This window comes from Heterodontus francisci, chromosome 8, assembly GCF_036365525.1.
Source record: "Heterodontus francisci isolate sHetFra1 chromosome 8, sHetFra1.hap1, whole genome shotgun sequence".
Lineage (NCBI taxonomy): Eukaryota > Metazoa > Chordata > Chondrichthyes > Heterodontiformes > Heterodontidae > Heterodontus > Heterodontus francisci.
Window position 1 is genome coordinate 70195102 of NC_090378.1, and position 20754 is coordinate 70215855.

At 41.2% G+C, this 20754-nt stretch overlaps 1 protein-coding gene across 5 annotated transcripts in view; it reads right to left on the reverse strand.

The window, feature by feature from the left end:
- The window catches only part of lepr (leptin receptor), a 165123-nt gene extending 147821 nt beyond the window's left edge, over positions 1 to 17302 (reverse strand). For 3 of the 5 annotated variants that reach the window (XM_068037298.1, XM_068037297.1, XM_068037294.1), the window contains exons 1-2: positions 17119 to 17302; positions 12131 to 12188 (exon numbers count right to left, since the gene is read on the reverse strand). In XM_068037298.1, the coding sequence (XP_067893399.1) occupies positions 12131 to 12170 (40 nt within the window). In that variant the 5' untranslated portion in view covers positions 12171 to 12188; positions 17119 to 17302. Of the gene's footprint in view, positions 1 to 12130; positions 12189 to 16764; positions 17018 to 17118 lie in introns of those variants that run through there. The other 2 variants (XM_068037295.1, XM_068037296.1) reach the window with 2 other exon arrangements.
- Positions 17303 to 20754: the final 3452 nt, after the last annotated feature.

Here is a 20754-nt window from a genome sequence, read left to right on the forward strand (position 1 = left end):
AGAGTATAGCAGGCTTGGCACTCTTGATTATTTCAGGGGTAATGCTGTCCTTCCCAGGGGCTTTTCCGCTGGCTAGGGAATCAATGGCATCACTGAGTTCCGATTTGGTTGGCTGTATGTCCAGCTCATCCATGACTGGTAGAGGCTAGACTGCATTGAGGGCAGTCTCAGTGACAGCATTCTCCCTGGAGTACAGTTCTAGGTAGTGCTCAACCCAGCGGTCCATCTGTTTGCGTTGGTCAGTGATTATGTCCCCCGATTTAGATTTGAGGGGGGTGATCTTCTTGATGGTTGGCCCAAGAGCTCTCTTCATGCCATCATACATTCCTCTGATGTTTCCGGTGTCTGAGGCCAGCTGAATATGGCTGCATAGGTGTTGCCAGTAGTCGTTTGCGCAACGCCTAGCTGTTCTTTGTGCAGTACTTCTGGCTGCTTTAAGTGCTGCGGATGTTAAATCGCTGGGGGCTTTCTTGTAGTTCAAAAGTGCAATGCGCTTAGCGGCTATGACAGGTTCCAGCTCTTCATTATGAGATTGAAACCAGTCTGCATTTCTCTTCGCACTTTTGCCGTAGGTGGTCAAAGCTGACTCATAGATGGCGTCTCTGATGTGGGCCCACTTGGTCTCAGCATCCCCTGTGGGAGTGTTTTGAAGGGCTGTTACAAGTGAATTTAGAAATTTTTGTAACAGCTGTGGGTGAGAAATTCTGCTCGTGTTGATGCGCGGGTGGCCCTTCTGCTTGGAATGATGCAACTTCTTTGGTCTGAGTCTAACCTTGCTGCACACCAGGGAGTGGTCGGTGTCGCAGTCCGCACTGTGGAAGCTGCGTGTGATTTGAACACTGTTTAAGGCGGCTCGCCTTGTGACAATGAGGTCTAGCTGGTGCCAACGACGTGATCTTGGGTGCCTCCATGAAACCTGGTGACAGGGTTTAGTGTGAAAGAACGAGTTGGTGATGCAGAGGTTATGATAGGTACACAACTCAAGCAGTCTCTGCCCGTTCTCATTCATCCTTCCAACGCCATAGCGCCCAAGGCAGGAGGGCCATGAGTCATGGTCGGCCCCAACCCTGGCATTAAAGTCCCCCAGCAGGAATAGGTGTTCGGTGTTGGGGATGCTGCTAATGATGTTATGGAGTTGTTCATAGAACTGGTCTTTAGCTTCAGGTGCGGAACAGAGTGTTGGAGCATAGATGCTGAGTAGGTGTACTGGACCAGAGGTGGTGAGCAGTCGGATGGACAGTATGCGTTCCGAGCCATTTGAGGGAGGCTCTATCATGCTGAGCAAGGAGTTTCTGATGACGAAGCCCACTCCATGCTGTCTTGGTTCTTCAGGATCCCTGCCCTGCCAGAAGAAGGTGTAGTCTTGCTCTGCTAGAGAGCCACTCGCAGGGAGGCGAGTCTCCTGAAGTGCTGCAATGTCCACATTGAGTCTACTGAGCTCGTTGTTAATGATGCCGGTCTTCCGAGAATCGTTGATTTGTGTAAGGTCTTCCGACAGGCCAGGACACATAGTTCTGACGTTCCAGCTTGCAAAGCGAAGGGCTGGTACCTTCTTTCCTTTTTTCATGTTGTTTGGTGCGGTGTATCAGTCCACCTTTCGGGCAATGACCCTGAGCTCCAAGCACCCATTGAAGCAGGCAGACTGTGGCGGGACAGAACCTTATTGACCGGGGGCTGCCCGGTTTGAGGCGGGCGGTAGCTGTCCAGTGAGGTGCAATGACCTCTCCCACCGACAAAGGCAACCCGTGGCGCCCAGTTTCTACGCCAATTTATCTGGACTTATAACCCGTAACTGCTGCCTTCCGTGTTGTTTCAGTCGCTGTGAGGCAACTATGGAGTGACCTCTCCATGGCGCATGCCTGGGCAAATTTATGGAGGTTGAGAGTTGCCCAGTCGTCAAAACCCCCCTCTCGGCCTTTCTGGTGGGGTCCAAAGGAGTGCAGGACACGACGTTTGGCACCAGTATGGCTGCAGGAACTGCCGGAAACATGCCAAAGGTGACACATGACCGCCTACGGGGTTCCGCTCCGGATTTTCTGTTAGGGTTTACTCCCTTAGCCTTGGTCTCTCCCGAGACGCCCACAAGGCAGTGGGGTTGTTGGGGCCCCTACACAGGTGTAGGATGGTGCCGGTGGGAGGAGGGGATGCAAGGGGGAGGGGTAGAGGGAGGGGGTGGGGGGGTGGTGCAGGGGAAGGGGGTGCGGGGTGAAGATGGTGCGGGGGGGCGGGCGGGCTGGGACGGGGTTGTGAGGGGGTGAGCTGAGAGGGTGGAGCAGGGAAGGGGACGGGGGTGGGGGGGGGGGGTGGAAGGGGGGTAAAGGGGGGGGAGGGGGGGTGGAATCTGGTGCAGGTAATAAGCCATTTCCTCAGTGCCCACCATCGACGTCCGGAAAGCTCATCTACGTCCTTCGGGAGGTGAAGCATCATTTGGCAGACTTAGAGGTGATTACATTTGCTCAGGGTTTTTTTTTTTGCAGTGGTTTAAATAAAGGCATGCAGCATTGCCGACAGTGCGCTGCAGATGCTCTCCGAGCCATCTCCCGCGGGCCTTCCTATATTATAGTGGTAACCATAGTAAAGGTACAGGATCCACTTGAAGCTCATCTCTCCATTACTGACAGCATCAAGAAGGCCTGTTCTTCCTTCAAGCTTCAACTCAGAACCAACTTGAATGTGGAATGTTGCTGGAATTTAATGCTTTTTTCACTCCTTGTGGTTTCCAGCAATCAAACAAGGTGCAGCTATCCCACTGTACAAGTGAAGAAAGCAATGTTTTCTCCAGTGTAACATGATACAATCAGAAGCTTACTGGATAAGGAATGATAGGTTCCATCACTCTGTGGTATGAATGGAGATTAATAAACTGCAAATCAATGCGGAGTAAATGATTGGTGTCAAGTAACAATTCTGATCCACAACATTAGATACTAATATACAAGTTATTCCTTCCAATACAATTAAATTGGGAGAAATTGTCCAGGTAAGAGAAAAGGGGGTAAATGATGTGTGAGAAATTTGCAAAAATTACTGAGCAGTGTGAATGCATTTGTATTTAAAATGAAACAGCGAAATATAGAGACAGATTCTTGATAGAATTAGGATGATAAGTTTCATCTCTACCCAACTACTCTCGTCAGTCCTTGGTGAAATTTTCCAGGATGTTCTGACTCACTGCATCAAGTACTCTTCATCATAGGTTTCAATCATATCGCTTGATACACTTAATATGATTTAATCTCCAGTCCTAAAATATTCTTCCTGTCTGATCAAGTGTATTTTCTGCACCTGGCTTCATGGAAGTTGTGCTGATAGGTTAAGTTGTCCTAAATGGTGGCAATTATTTGCTACAGAATCTCTTTGGGATTATTGGTGACTTAAATGATGTCTGAGGCCATCATACTTAAACTATATGGGATCCTTGTCATGCTAACTTAAGTATCACATTCAGTTCTGGTCTCCAAAGTACAAAGGAAAACCCAATCCTTGGAAGTGGGGTGCAGAGAGGGGAGGTGAGGCTGATCGTCCTTGTCAGTGGCCTGATTTGTAAGGAAAAGTTCGAAAAAAACTCAGGCTTCAGCCCTAAAAAGGAGAGACAATTAAGAGATATAGAAGATCTTAAACAAAATACAAATGTTAGTGTGCAGCACTATTTCACATTAAACCACAACTGCAGGAAAAAGGATGTAGGCATAAACTGGCAAAGTTCAATTTCAGGTGTATAATCAGGAAACATTACCTGTGTGGAGTAATTAATACCTGGAGTGGTTGGAGGCTAAAACTGCAGAATGACTCAAGAGTTGCTTAGATGCTGTATTGAGGATTGGATGGATGGGGGGTGGGGGGCAACATAACTTTCTAGTTTCTATGGAAGGAAGGATGAGCTGAAAGGCTGTATGGTCTCCCTGATCTATACTTACTTTTGCATAAACTATATGTCCTGTACTGCAAAGCTCTGCTCTTTCTGCAAAAGATTGTTTGACAGAGAGTACAGTGTGTATTCAAACAACAGCTTTTGCATAATCATATAATTACATAATCTATATAATTACATAATCTATATGTCCTGTGCTGCAATGCTTTGTGCTACTTATGCAAAAGATTATTGTTTGAGAGGGAGAGTACAGTGTGTTTTCAAACAACCTTCCAAGGAGGGGATCAGTACTGGATCATTTACGCTATAGAATTGCCTTTTTATAAGATTTCATCTGATGGCAACCATAGTTAAGTAAAAGGGATATTAGTCTCATTTACTCCACTGTCCCATGTCAAAGACATTAATACACAGCACTGCCCTGCATCACCAAGTCTGGCACACAGCAGTGCCACACGTCACCGAGTCTTGTACATCAAGCAATACCTTTCATCACAGGGGACTATACCATCAAATTAACAGAAGTTTATATGCATTTTATCGGGCTAATTGACATATTTGCAGAGAATATTTCTAAAACAAGAATTATTTATAAGCCTAGCCTTTACTGAACTATGTTGTCATTCACACAATATTTGATAACCGCTTTTTTGAATAACTTTTCACTATTTATCAATTGTTACATCAGCTTTGGATGAAACAAAGCTCAACACTTTTGACCAACACTGGCCATACAACAAATTTAGTAATTTTAAATACATAGACAGGTATACGATTTCTCTTTTTGCCCTCCTCACCAACCCACAGAAATGAATGAACATTGTGATCTGGGAAGCAAAAAATGGAAACAATACAGAAAATATTTATAATAAGAATGGTTGGGGAGCATTTATACTAAAATGGCAGGGGGATGGGAACCTTTGCAAGGAGTCAGAGGAGGGGGGATCAAAGAAAAGAACAAAAGACAGTAAGGGGAATAAGAAAAGTGATAGGCAGAGAAATCAAGGTCCAGAATCAAACAGGGCCACAGTGAAAAATAGTGGGAAGGCGACAAGTAATGTTAAAAAGACAAGCCTTAAGGCTTTGTGCCTTAACGCACGGAGCATTCGCAATAAAGTGGATGAATTAATCGCGCAAATAGATGTAAACGGGTATGATATAGTCGGGATTATGGAGACATAGCTGCAGGGTGACCAGGGATGGGAAATGAACATCCGGGGGTATTCAGTATTTAGGAAGGACAGACAAAAAGTAAAAGGCGGTGGAGGTGCATTGGTGGTTAATGAGGAAATTAACGCATAGTGAGGAAGGATATTAGCTCTGATGATGTGGAATCTGTATGGGTAGAGCTGAAAAACACTAAGGGGCAAAAAATGTTAGTGGGGGTTGTACATAGAATCCCAAACTGTAGTGGTGATGTTGGGAATGGCATTAAACAGGAAATTAGAGACGCATGCAATAAAGGAAATCTGTAATTATGGGTGACATTAATTGATTGGGCAAATCAAATTAGTCACAATACTGTAGAGGAGGAATTCATGGAGTGTATACGGGATGGTTTAGAGGCCTGCTACCCGACCCGAACCCGATGGGACCCGACGACATGTGTCGGGCACGGGTCGGGTCGGGCCGAGTCCAGATAGAGTCGGGTTGGGTCGGGCCAGACACACACGGTAAGTGCTCTACTGCTAAGTATTAAAAATAAAAAAAACTTACTGAGCTGGGAGTGCGGGACGAAACTGAGTCTGCACAGTGAACGAGTGACGTCACTATAACGTCTCGCACATGGGCTGCAGCTTCTTGCAGGTTCGATGAGGCAAGGTAAGTAAAGGGATGGTCGGGTCGGGCCGAGTAGTGGCGGGTTCGGGTTGGGTCGGGCTCAGGGCAAAATTGGAGGGACTCAGGCTGGGTCAGGCTCGGGCCTGCTGTGGTTCGGTTGGGTTCTTTTTCCCGACCTAAAGCAGGCCTTTGAGATGGTTTTCTGGACCAATACGTTGAGGAACCAACTGGAGAACAGGCCATCCTAGACTGGGTATTGTGTAATGAGAGAGGAATAATTGACAATCTAGTTGTGCAAGATCCCTTGGGCCTGAGCAACCATAATATGAGAGAATTCTTCATCAAGATGGAGAGTGACGTAGTTGATTCTGAGACTAGGGTCCTGAATCTTAATAAAGGAAACTATGAAGGCATGAGGCGTGAGTTGGCCATGATGAATTGGGAAACGTTACCTAAAGAGATGATGGTGGATAGGCAATGGCAAACTTCAAAGAGCGCACAGATGAACTGCAACAATTGTTTATTCCTGTCTGGCGCAAAAGTAAAATGGGAAAGGTAGCCAAGCCATGGCTTACAAGAGAAATTAGAGATAGCATTAGTTCCAAGGAAGAGGCATTCAAATTCACCAGAAAAAACAACAGACCTGAGGATTGGGAGCAGTTTAGAATTCAGCAAAGGAGGACCAAGGGATTTATTAAGAAGGGGAAAATAGAGTACGAGAGTAAGCTTGCGGGGAACATAAAAACTGACTGTAAAAGTTTCTATAGGTATGTGAAGAGAAAAAGATTGGTGAAGATCAGTATAGATCCCTTACCGTCAGAAACAGGGGAATTTATTATGAGGAACAAAGAAATGGCTGACCAACTAAATGCATACTTTGGTTCTGTCCTCACAAAGGAGAACACAAATATCATACCAGAAATGTTGGGGAACCGAGGGTCTGGTGACATGGAGGAACTGAAGGAAATCAGTATTAGTAGAGAAATGGTGTTGGGGAAATTGATGGGATTGAAGGCCGATAAATCCCCAGGGCCTGATAATCTACATCCCAGAGTACTTAAGGGTCTCTGATCTGAGACATTAACTCTGCTTCTCTCTGCACAGATGCTGCCAGACCTGCTGAGTATTTCCAACATTTCTTGTCATAGTCTAAGGATATGGGGTAAACCTTTCAGGACTGAGATGGGGAGAAATTTCTTCACCCAGAGAGTGGTGAGCCTGTGGAATTCACTACCACAGAAAGCAGTTGAGGCCAAAACATTGTATGTTTTCAAGAAGGAGTTAGATATAGCTCTTGGGGCGAAAGGGATCAAAGGATATGGGGGGAAAGCGGGAACAGGTTACTGAGTTGGATGATCAGCCATGATCATAACGAATGGCCGAACAGGCTCGAAGGGCCAAATGTCCTACTCCTGCCCTATTTTCTATGGTTCTATATAGAACCAATTCCAAAACTGTTACAAATAAAAATGGTGCATCTATTTCTGAAATTTACAAAAAATACAGTAGGAAAGTTATTATTGCCCTTGAAAAGGTACAGTGATGACCAATAAAGATCATTCACGGTATCAGGAATTTAAGTTATTAGGAGGAGTTATGGAAACTTGTTGAGTTTAAATTTTTCCCCACAGGATTTGGGCACTACTGGCAAAGGCAGCATTTATTGCCCATTCCTAATTACCCTTGAGATGGCAATGGTGAGCTGCCTTCTTGAACCACTGCAGTTCATGTGATTTAGGTACACCACAGTGCTATTAGGAAGGGAGTTCCAGGATTTTGAGCCACCAACGATGAAGGAACGGCAATATATTTCCAAGTCAGGATGATGTGTGACTTGAACCATAGAACCTTCAAATAATTACGAAACAAAAGGAGGCCATTCATCTCTTTGTGTTTGCGACAGCCGATAAAACTAGCTGCCCAATCTAATCCCACCTTCCAGTAGTTGGAGAGAAACTTGCAGGTGGTGGTGTTCCCATGCATCTGCTGCCCTTCTCCTTCTAGGTGATAGAGATTGCGAGTTTGGAAGGTGCTGTTGAAGTGAGTTGCTGTAGTACATCTTGTAGATGGTATACACTGCTGCCACTGATGGAGGGAGTGAATGTTTAAGGTGGTGAAAGGGGTGACAATCAAGCAGGCTGCTTTATCCTGGATGGTGTCAAGATTCTTGAGTGTTTTTGGAGCTGCAGACATCCAGGCAAGTGGGGAGTATTCCATCACACTCCTGACTATGTCTTGTACCAAACATATTTTAAATGCCAATGGAATGTTGGCTTTTATCTCAGGAAGGTTGGGAACCCAACAGGGATGGAAGTATGTTATATCGGCATAGTGCTCTGGTTAGACTCCATCTGGAGTATTGCATTCAGTTGTGGGCACCACACTCAGGATTATATAATGGCTGAGCTGTAATTTAACTTCATCTACCCAAATTGGCTTTGTAACCTTAATATCCTTACCTAACAAAAATCTAACACTCAGTTTTAAAATTTTCAATTGAACTAGCCTCCACAGCTTTTTGGGGAGAGTGTTCCAGATTTCCGCTACCCTATGTGTGGACTTGGAGGAGGTGCAGTGCAGATTCACCAGACAGATACCTGGGCTAAAAGGGTTAAATTATGGGGACAGGTTGCATAGGCTTGTATTCCATTGGAGAGGTGATCTAGTTGAGGTGTTTAAAATGATTAAAGGAGTTGATAGTTTCTCTATACAGATCATCTATTATCTAACTGAATAGCAGAACAGGTTTGAGGATCTGAATGCTCTACTCCTCTTCCTAAATTTCTATTAAAACAATTAAGGTGCAGTCAGTCTATCAGGACTAAAATTACCTCTTCAGAATGCATTTCTTATGTTATTGGACAAGCAACAGGAGTTTTGGACAAAGTAATCTTTAATTTGCTTCACAGAATGAGGTTGCACGTGGACATTGCAAATCACAATTTATTCAGAGTTCTAAACTTCAGCTGGCATTAGAATAATGGGAGAGTGCCTCAATACTTTTAACAGTGTAAAATCATTTGACGTCAGAGTTAGCAACCATCAATGGTTAAAGACCTGGGTAGCATTTCCATGGGGGTTCTCCCAATCGGTCTCCCATTGTAAAGTTGCAGGATGCATGGAAGATACAGCACAAGTAGGCATACTGTTCCTTTTGGCTTTCTGCCGATCACTTGCTGAAGTTATTTCAGGATATTGGGGAAAAATCCCATGGAAATTCTACCCCAGAGTTGTGTGAGCTGCTGTAGAAAATGCTGATGATTGTGTGTTTGCATTACTTTTTCTGTATACTATTCTGCTGGAACACTCACAATGCATGAACTCACTTAACTAAAGTAAACAATGTCACAAATAAATGACTGACAATGAAGGCTTGTGGTGGGAAATATAAAGTATATGTTGTTGAACACAGACATAGTCACATTGGAACAATTTGGTTGTTTCATACAAATGGAAAATGTTGCTATTTAAAATCAAGGAAACAGACCATTTGATCTCTGATCAAAGACCTAATCTGATCTTTATGTAAAAGAAACCAGCAATTCAAACTTGACTGTCATAATCTTGAAAGATTCAATTAAATTTGCTCAAAGTTTCATTTTCCAAAGAAAATAAATCTAATTCCCTTATAAATAATCCAGAGTTTCATTGGCTGTAATGATACGAAGTACAAAAGAAAGATGGTTGTGGCTGCTAGAGGCCAGTCATGTCAGCCCCAGGACATCGCTGAAGGAGTTTCTCAGGATAGTGTCCTATTTCAACCATCTTTAATAAACTTCTCTCTATCATAAAGTCAAAGGTGGGGTTGTTTGCTGATGATTGCACAATATGCAGATCCATTCACTACTACTCAGAGAATGAAGCAGTCCGACCTGGACAACATTCACGCTTGGGCTAGTAAGTGGCAAGTAACATTTGTTCTATACAAACTTGTGACAATGACCATCTTCAATAAGAGAGCCTCCCCTTGACATTCAATGGCATTACCATTGTTAAATCCCCAACCATCAACAACCTGGGGGGGGTGTCACCATTGACCAGAAACTTAACTGGACCAGCCACGTAAATACTGTGGCTACAAGAGCAGGTCAGGAATTCTGCTGTGAGTAACTCACCTCCTGATTCCCCAAAGCCTGACCACCATCTACAAGGCAGAAGTCAGAAGTGTGGTGGAATACTCTCCACTTGCCTGGACAAGTACAGCTCCAACAACACTCAAGAAGCTCGACACCATCCAGGACAAAGCAAATAGCTTGGTCAAAACATCTAATTCTTTAATAGGCATGTCATGCTAACACATGGGATAACTGTTTGTGGATTAAAGGATAAGATACAGAAAAAAAAACTATGGCCAAATCCCAGAACAATGCTCATAAATAAGTTGAGCGAGAAAGGGAAGAAACAAAAAGAGTGTATCCCCTCCCAGAACCACAAAAGTCAAAGTTGAACTGTGTAAATAATATTCAGTATATTAAAGTTACAAGACAAGGTAGTTTTTCATACCAGGCTTTGTAACAGGATGGTGTTTTAAAGTTGACAATGTATTTCTTGTCCTGCTTGGACAGAATGAATGTTTGTGGTCTACTATGACACAGAAGTCTGAATGTTCCAATCCTTAAGTCAAAAGTGACAAACCACATGTCAACAGCCTCACAGGAAGAGGCATGTGAGAATAGAGATTACAGTAAACTATAGAAGCTAGCAATTTCCTGCCATTATTTTATCAAAGCACAATCGTCTGATTGTTCCCTTCTACAAACAACATGCACAATATATTTTTTTAAACTTACACATTAAGTTTGATTCATATAACAACAGTGAGGGTGCATTTATAACAACTGCAATGTTAAGCAAACTTTTCATAGCAACTTTCTTTTCTTTCTTGTACATTAAAATTTGTTATCTACTTCTCGGCAAAAGAAGAATACTTCACGAATTGAATATATATAACTACATCCAAACCTAGTAAATCTTCTCTTGTGGTTTTCTCCCTAATCTTAAGGTACATTGATTAGTATCAGCAAATTGAATTCTGAGGAAAATCTGAAGAAACTAGAGATTTTTTAACCTCAAAAGGAGAGTGACCGAGGACACATTGAATTATACGTGATATTAAATGGCACTGATAAGATTAATCCATACATGATTATCTCTTCCAGGAGATTACGGGGCTGCAGGGCATAATGCTCCAGACACTTTGAGGAGTGGGTCAGGCTTGATGGAGCAGCTAGTCTTCCCCTACCTGTCAATTTTATATTTTCGTACAACTTCAAAGTGTGCTGAGACATAAATGTTGAAAGTGCTTGACAAGATATCTCAAGAACTTGATTACTCTTGCTCCTGGAGTCAAAAACCTTACCTTCATTCAAGAGTTAGTTAAATGACTTGCTGAGGAATGCAAGTCAGGTGGATGAGCTATGATAGGCTGTAAAGACTTCCTGATCCATGTCTATCTTGCAATTCATTGCTGGGTTCCAGTTCGAGACACCTTGGCAGCCCAATAGTCATTCTTCATTGGTTGCCAAATTATTTGACTGACCAATCCAGTCCACAGACATATATACATAAGCAAGAATCTTTGGATAGCAATCAGTAACAAGAAACCTGGCTGATTTTCCACTCCCTATCCCAAAGACAATATTAGTGCTCCTTCAGTCCACATGAGGTTGAGATCAGCTAACTGAACATAGGGTGGTTGCAGATTTGATATCCAACCTAAAATGGCTTAGTACCAAACCATGAGCTATTGGGTGAGGGAGACGAGGGACAGCACATTCATGGTTACTTCTAATGGTGTTCACTTCAAACTTGTGATTATCAGATGTGATTCCACCCAAGTGACCAACAACTGTTAATTTTTACACTAGACATAGTGTAGTAAAATATAATTTATTCTTTGAAGAAAAATTATTATTGCTTCTAGACTTTTATTAGTATAATGTCAATATATATGTAATGCTACTCTATTGAACAGGATGGTGACTATAACTCCCATATAGGAGAATTCCTGAACTCAACCGTACAGAGGGAGGCACTATAGAGATGTTTGCCTGCCCACTGGAAAAGAGAAAAAATTGTGAGTCATCTTGGGCCACACTCACACACCTCATGGCAGCTGGATCAAGAGTATCATTAGCAGAGGCCTGAGAGGAGATCAGCTGGGAAAATATCAATTGGCTCATGAAGCCTCAAAGGTGCAAATAAAGTAGCAAAAACTGTTTTCTTTGAATGAAGTAGCAACTGAACAGTTTTAACAACTTGCTTATAAAAGATCATCAAGAAATGGATGCAATTCTAAGTGTTGAAGGGTATCATTTAAATAACAAATTGACCTGGATATCAACACAAACAAAACTGTGTTCCACATTGCCATAGCTGTTTATTTTATTTTAGTAGGAGCCAAGAATAGAAATATTTGAAGGATATATGATCTCCCATATGTTCAAAGTACTAGTACAAGATGCTTAACCTTTGGCTTACCTAGACAGAGGGTTGCAGTCATTAGCCCCAGTAACATCATTTCTTAGACAGAGGGAAACTGAAAACAAAAATAAGGTAGTTGAATGCACTTATTACTATTAATATAAAATTGAATTTTAAAATAATATATTCTTCAAAAGTAAAGAGCATAATAATCTAACAGAGTAATAAATATTATGTACAAATAGAAAAGAAAATGCTGGAAAATTGCATTTTAAGAAAATGTAAAACATTGGCAATCACAGTATCTGAAACAGAAAAATAGGTTGTTATGGCTGAATTGATGCATCAAAACATTGATCTGTCCTTCTTGTTCAATCACTGACAACCTACTGTGCAATCTTCAATTAAGCTAATATAAAATATAAATCCATACATTAAAATCCTCATGGATCTTGTTGAGTTTGTTATGACTGATTTCAATGTACCATGTGTCACAATGGGAAAACTATAACACTTTCAGCCCATTAAAATGAATTAGTGCGATTCCAATGGAAATGGTAATACCTGCTATTCTTACTTGCTCTAGTTACCTCTAAAATAAACAACAATGGCCCATCTTCCCTGTTATTACCCCGGGCATATTAAATTGCCTCAGCAGAAAGTGTAGAGGAAGATTAGGCCAGCAATATTGTCCAGAAATATTCTGTTCATTGATTTTAAAGATGAAAAACTGCAGGGATCCAGTATCAGCATACAATTCTTCCTTCCTTATTTTCATCTAAGTGTTGCGCCCAGGTGCAATAAGAGGAGAATCTGCTCCATTATTACAAGAACACCTGTTGCTCCCGTTTGCTCCAGAGGTGTTGCTGCAACTTCAGTCTGTGACAACAATAACTAAAAGATATACCATATCCTCGGACTAAACATGAACATGAGAGATTGAAATAAATCAATTGTAGTTAACATATTCTTATGGGTTTTTCATGTGCAGAATGAAACATAAACTAATTAGCCATTATCAAGAGATCACAAGCTGGGATTGCCTGCCTACACCAGCCCTGTTACTATGTTGGAATCTGGACAGATTTAGTAGGCTGAGTTTGAACTAATGAGCCATTCAGGAAAAAGAAGAATTCTTCACAACAGGAATGTTTTTCTGAATTTGTACATTGTTTACAAATTATGGAATTACCATCTATATGACATTGTATACTTGGGAATAGCATGACACATTTGTAAGCAAAGGGAGAGATGTCAAATGATTTTCCCTGTCTCTCTCTCTCTATGTAGGGTCCTCGTTGTCCAAGGGTTGCTAGATAAGGCGAGGTGGCAGGCCCCAAGAACTACCTCAGCCGCTATAGGGATCAAACCCACACTGTTAGTGTTACTCTGCACCACACTCTAGCCATCTAGCCAACTGAGCTAACCAACCGCTGATTCTCCATGAAGACCTTTAGAATGCTTTCAAGTTGATGTTACAGGTATATTCACTCTTTAACATTTATTTATCAGAGAGACTTTTCCAAATGTTAATGCTTGAACAACTGCTCAAAGTGTAATATGCCTAGTTTTGTAACCCATTGCTTGCTCTTCAGTATCATATTAGATGCCCTGTTAGTTTAAAGTATGATTAGAGAGTGCTAATAATCTCCAAATATATTTAGACATTCAAACTCCAAAAAAGAATGTCTCCTATCCAACATATTCAAAATAAACAGTCCTGTGTGTCAGTCTGTCAAACTAATTTTGACCTGACAATTCCGAGATAAATGTTCAAGTCTTATATTACACTTCCCAGAATGATCACCTAAAATAAACTACAGTTGCTCCATTTGAGTTCCTTGTCAAGTGGCTTCAGATACAATATTTAATGCTGCAAACACATTATTTGAATCACACATTATTTGGCTGTTAAATCAATCATAAATCATCCATTAGTCAAAATGGTTGCTTTAAGATAGTTCCTTGCCACATGTATTCTAATCTCCAAGTACCCACCCAGCAGACCCAACGGCAAGAAACTCCTGCTCTTCGATTTAATTTTTCAGATTATCTGAAAAATTATCTGACAGATGCTCCATGGTAGTTTTATTTGAGAGTGCTGCAATATATCACTGAAGAATCTGTGGTATGTGTTTGTCTAATCTCTGGTGGGTCAGTGACTGATCCTAGTCTTTTACTGTCTTCCTGTGAAATACATGCATAGATCACCCTGTAGCTAGCAACTTGGAGAAGCAGTAGGTGGGTGGAACTGTAGAACACGAAGCACCTTGTCATATCTAAAGACCAGATAGAATCCACAATCTTCAATATAATCAGCATGACTCACAGACATTCATTTCTCTTAAAGCTGTGAACTTTGCTAAATACTATTTCTTAATTTATTTTCCAAGGTAATCAAGGTTAAGTTCAACAAGCATCTGCTTTTCCTGCAACATAAAGGTTTGATCATGGGCAGAATCATAGCAGAGTCTAATCCTGATCTACATTAGGTAGTGATTTAACTACCAAGTCACTGGGAAGTAAACAGTCCATAGTTTCATTATTGTTTCTGCTGAAATAATTGGAAAGCAATTATTTGCTTTCATTTTTCAATGACTTGGATTTTGAAGCATATAAAATGCATGTCCCTGAACACTTCTTAAACCAGTCCTGTTTACAGGTTCTTGAATCTTGGTCACTAAACATTTGCAATGAATGACACTAGCTAATTATTTTCAGGCTTTTTAAATAGCAGCTTCCAATCCATTCATAAATGAAAAACAAAATCTATTCATGAACTAACCAAAGTTACATTCACTATATCTCAGTCATTACCATATCTACAAGGTAACCTGACAGTAGCAGTCCAATAGAGTTCAAAATAGTTCAGCATATTAATGAGGGCATATGGCAAGAATGACCATGTAGGGCTTCAGTTGAAAAATGTATACAGACCTTTATTTAAAAAAAATGAAAATAGAAGGTCCATAGTGCAGACTATCACCAAGGTGGAAATGGGAGAGAAAATGATGCAAATCAAAAATTAATGGTTAGGCGATGCCAAATCCAGGTTTTAAAAGCCTGCAGATTGAAGAAGAAAGAAAAGACTGAGACTGGGAAGAAGTCCTGACTAAAGTAAGCAATGAATAGAGTCACTTTCAAAATGAAATTGGATGAGCACTTTTAATAATTAAAATAAACTTGCAGGGCTACAAGGATAAAGCAGGGGGAATGGGACTGACTAGATTGCTCTACAGAGAGCCAGTATGGACTGGATGGACTGCAATGACTCTATGACTTACAGTAGGAGAAAGACTTGTGTAGAACTGGCACAGGGAGGAGAGCATGGGAGGGCAGAAAGTTGGAGTGGCATTATGGGTGAGGAGGTGGTTAAAAAGACAGACAAACTAGGAGCAGCATTTAGGGTCAGGGGAGCAAAAGAGTGCGAGAGCTAACTGACAGGAGTGGAAAGAAAGGAGAATGCTAGCATTAACTGAGGGGGGACATTTTGTGTGTTAAAATGCAACATTCATCATCCAGACCACTCTGGAAAGCATGGCCCAGACCAGCCTAGAGATGAAACGAGCACCATAACGTGGTATGGGAGTGAAGGCATTGATCAACAGCGACCCCACAGTATTCTTCTGGAGCTAGGAGGAGCACAAAAAAAAAGTACAAAAAACACAACTCAGCTTTTTGTGGGTGGACTGCATCAGTCCCTTTAAGGACCACTGGGTAGGTTTCTATAGATCCGGAATAAGTGAGGGGCGGGCGGCACATGATCCACCCAGTCAATCAATGCCGAAGTTAACAAACAGTAGGGTCGTAAAATAAGCATTAAGATCATAATTTTCACATTCAAGATGCCCAACACCTGTTTCAGGCTTGGCCATTTGCAAGTCACCAGCTTCCAATTTAACAGATTAGCATTAGCAAAATTAGCTTTCTCCTGAAAACCAGCAATTTCTCCCTGTTGGATATACCTAAAACACAAGTGACAAGCTCTACCCCATATTACACTTTGAGTGTAATTATTTGTTATATTCAGAGATATTCGAGTTGTTAGCTTTTGGAAGCAGTTGGGCAGCTTTTACTAGTTTTCGAAGTTGGCATGTATGTGCTGTCTTCATGAAGATTCCCAATGTAGCGGTTTCGGGATTGGCATTCAGTCATTAATACTAGCGGAGAAATTGTTCTGTAAATAATGCACCAAAATGTAAGTTTCAACCTGTTGTAAATAAATTAACACGCCGGATTTCACAGGTTAATGCCGTTAAAATGATCTAGTTTAAAGGGGGCGCGGTCTTTATGAAAAAAGTCTTCGGCAACACTTTTTGTTTGCAAACATACAATGGCGTAACTGGTGTGGAAACATCGAACTGGCACAATACCGCCGATGGGCCAGTAGTTGTGCGCAGCTGCTTTGGCTCTTTTCCATCCCTAAAAAAGAATTATAGAAAATATTTGCCACATCCATTTTCATGAAAACACCGTTCCATGAAATGTAAAATTCTCCACCAACACTATACTTTATACTTTAAGCAGTAATCTTTGTCAATACGTGTAGTGCAGCAATCGGACAGAAAGTAAAACAGAATTTTGGAATAACAAACCGCGCAATTCTTCACCAAACTAAGTTACCGCAAGTTTAATCCAAGTTGATTTTAGAACAAGAAAACGTCCAAACCCCACCTTTCCTTCAAACATACCTTAAATTGTATTTGACACATTGAAGCAGATTTCCCCCAATCCCTTCCTGCGAATAACTTAATCTCCAAAACCAAAGCAGTCACTTAAACTCATATTTACTGCCCGATGCCGCAACTCAACTTCTGTCAAAGACTAAAAGGCGGTTTCCTTTCAAGAATCACTTTTCAAACATGCTGATATCTCGGATCCCTCTTCCTCCTTCCCAGTAAACAAGGCTCATGACAGCACCGTCACTGGGAAATATCTACTGCTCCTCAAATGTCAGTCGGGGCTCGTTAAGAAACGTGTCATTCTGCCCATGGACGGGATTGAGAAAGCACCGAGCAGACTGACAGACCGAGCATTCCTCTTACCTCACCGCAGTAGATGAGCCACGCAGAGCCGGGAGAAGCTGCCCGGAGCCCGGCTGCTTATTCACTGACGTTTGTTCACACGTGGCTGCTGCTGCTCCTTTCTGAGAACCTCATTGCAGACAGTGGCAGGGACAGGAGGGTAGGTAAGAGCAGCACCGCATTGACGAGGAGAGGAAGATGTATGCTGAGTAATAGAGGAAGGAGGTGGGTGCTGAAAGTGACGGACTAAAAGGTCTGAAGGGGCAAGAGGTGAGCAATTGCATGAGTCGAACACCTGTGGGAGCGGTTTAGGACAAGGACATTGACAGGGCAAGAATTGGGGCTGAATCAGCAACAGGCAGAAAGAAAGGGGTGAGTAATTGAGGAATGCTGGGCATTGACGGGACCAAGAAGGTGGATAGGAACAGATTGACACGCATGGCAGGAAAAAGATTAGAGAAGTAGACAGTAGGTGGACATCTGAAGGTTGGCATTGCCATGGCGAGGATTTGAATCATAGCAAAGGCAAGCAATAGATTATGCATGACCATCAGTTGGGCATCAGGACCAAAGTATACAGGTAGGAATTCTACATAATAATTTACTGGGCTTCAAATTATTAACAGACTTTTATGGGAGGTCTGAAATTATGTCAGAGAGTAAAATATAAAAAAGGAAGATGGGTGGAACAAACATAGGCTTAAAATCGTAAAGTAACAGATAGCGAAGGAATTGGTTAATAAGCTAATGGAGACATTTCAACTGTGAAGGAGTAAAGAAGCCAATTATGAAAATATTTATAGCCTAGATTGGGAATCGTCCTCCCGAATTAAATATCTGCTCATAAGATTATAACAAAAATGTGACATAAAAACTGAGAATTTTCTAAAACAAAAGATGTTTTATTTACATACAGATAAACTTTTTACTGCAAGAAGCAGGTCATTTGGTCCAATAAGCCTGTGCTAGCTCCCTGAAAGGACAATCTATTTAGTCGAGTTCTCCTGCTCTTTCCCTAAAACTTTTCAAATATTTACCCACTTCCCTTTTAAAAGCTATCAGGAATGTGTTTCCGCCACTGTTTCTGATAGGGCATTTCATGTCCTAATATTCCTTTTTTTTAGGTTTTGTATTTTGTTTTTTTACCCTACTATGCACTATTCCCAACTTAGTGCAACGTTTATTGGAGTTTGATAAATGTAATTTAAAAGTACAAAAGAAAATAGATTTAAGATTATCCATGTTATACATAGACTGATCGGATATCAATTCTAATCATCTTCCAATCCATTTTGTAACATTCTACATTTCCCTATTGAAGAGATTTCTCAAGATTTAAGAGCAATCAGGCAGGTTTTGTAGATAACAGACAGTAATACTGATAATGCTGCTCTTCACAATGTTGAATCTATGTGATTCTGTTGTACATAGCACATAGCGAGGAGAGTAGCACTGGTATGCTACAGAAATGTAAACAAATACAAACTTTCAATCTCCTTTAATAGGGAATGGGTTTGAAGAGAGTAACTATGAGAAGGAAAAAAATGCATCCCTCGGCTGTTATGGAATCATAGAATTATAGAATGACACTGCACAGAAGGAGGCCATTCTGCCCAATGTGCCTTTGCTAGAACTATCCAATTAATCTCACTCCCCTGTGCTTTCCTTATAGTCCTGTAAGGCTTTTCCTTTCAAGTATTTATCAAATTCTCTTTTGAAAGTTACTGTTGAATCTGTATCCACCACCCTTTCAGATAGTGCATTTCAAATCACAAAAACTCAATGTGTAAAAATAATGTTTCCTCATGTTACCTCTGGTTCTTTTGCCAATTACCTTAAATATTTTCCTTTGGTTAGTGATCTTTCTGCCAATGGAAACAGTTTCTCCATATTTACTCTTATCAAAATGTCAAGAAAACATGCTACGCCAAATGAGGATTTTTTAATTCTTCAGTTGGAAACTTCCATTAAAAAGGAAAGCTGAAATATTACAGACAACTTTTACAAAGACTTGTCCACAGCTAAAAATAGCTGCCATCATTTGCATTTGAACACCTTGCACATTCCAAGGCATTAAAGTGGAGACATGTCTGATTAGCCTGTACTCAAAACAATGGCTTGCTCTGTTGATTGAACTACCTGAGATTGCTTTCATTAGCAAGACATTCAAAGCCATCCTGAGACATTAGCATTGAAAGGGCAAACACCTCCAAGTGTAAACATTAACAGCATGAGGCCTGAGAGACTGAAATTCTGAAACTTGGTCTCATTAGAAGGTGCCAGAGAATACACTGAGACAGTCATGTGACCATCTGTCTAGATTCTAGATCCAAGATACTGAGAAGGAATCCCTCTGCTCAATTGTCTCCAAGAACAACCATCAACCCAGAACTTCAGGATCACAACCTCAGCTGGAAGACAGCAGATTCACCCAACACCACAGACTGTGTATTAATTTTTATTTGTTCTGAACTATAATCCAACCGCAAATCTTTTCCTCATCACTCTGTAATCTATTTGTGTATGTGTGACTCTCGTGTATGTTTGCGTGTGAATGTGTAGCGTAATTTTAGTACTTTATTTAGATTGAGTTTAGATTGTTAAGGAAAATAAACTCACCTTTTTCTTGTTTAAACTCAGGAAAACCTGCTTGATCAGTTCTTTTATAATCACAACAAAGGTAAAAGGTGAGGTGGTAAGCACATCTACTGTTCGAAAAGGAATAAACCCTTTTGCGGTCAAATAAAAGGAAGGACTAGAGGGAAACCTTGTGACCCCCTCCTCGCATGGCCATAACAAAAACCATTCATGATTTCAACACATCTATCTCCTCTAAACCATCTCTGCTTTAAGGAGAATAACCAAAGCCTCTCCAGTCTCTCCAGATAACTGAAGTTCCTCATCCCTGGTACAATTCTAGCAAATCTCTGTTGCACCCTTTCCAAGGCTGTGGCATCCTTCCTGAAGTGTGGTGCCCAGAATTGAACACAATACTCCAACAGAGGCCTAACCAGCATTTTATAAAGAATTAGCATAACTTCCTTGCTCTTGTACTCTATTCCTTTATTAATAAAGCCAAGGATCCTGTATAATTTTTTCAATAGCCATTTCAATTTGGCCTTGCAAGTTCAAAGATTTATGTACATACATTCCCTAGTACTTCTGTTCCTGCACCTGCTTCCTCCCCACCCCACTGCCGACTATAAAAATGCACTATTTAATTCATTTTGTTTCTCCTCATTCATACCAAAATGTAGCACTTCACATTTTTCAGTTAAATATCATCTGCTATGTGTCTGCACATTCCACCAGTCTGTCTATATTTTCCTGAAGACTGTTACTATCCTCTTCGTTGTTTACTACATTTCCGAGTTACTTATCATCTGCAAACTTTGAAATTGTGGCCTGTATACTCAAGTCCAGGCCATTAATGTATATCAAAGATGGGTGGTTCTAATCCAGATCCCTGGGGAACACCACTGTATGCCTTCCATCAGTCTGAAATATAACCATTGACCACTACTCTCTGCTTGCCCTCTCGATACCAATTTTATGTCCATGCTGCCTTTAATCCCTTGGGCTTTAATTTTGTCAGCATTTATTATGTGTCACTTTATCAAACACCTTCTGAAACTCCATATACACATCAAACACACT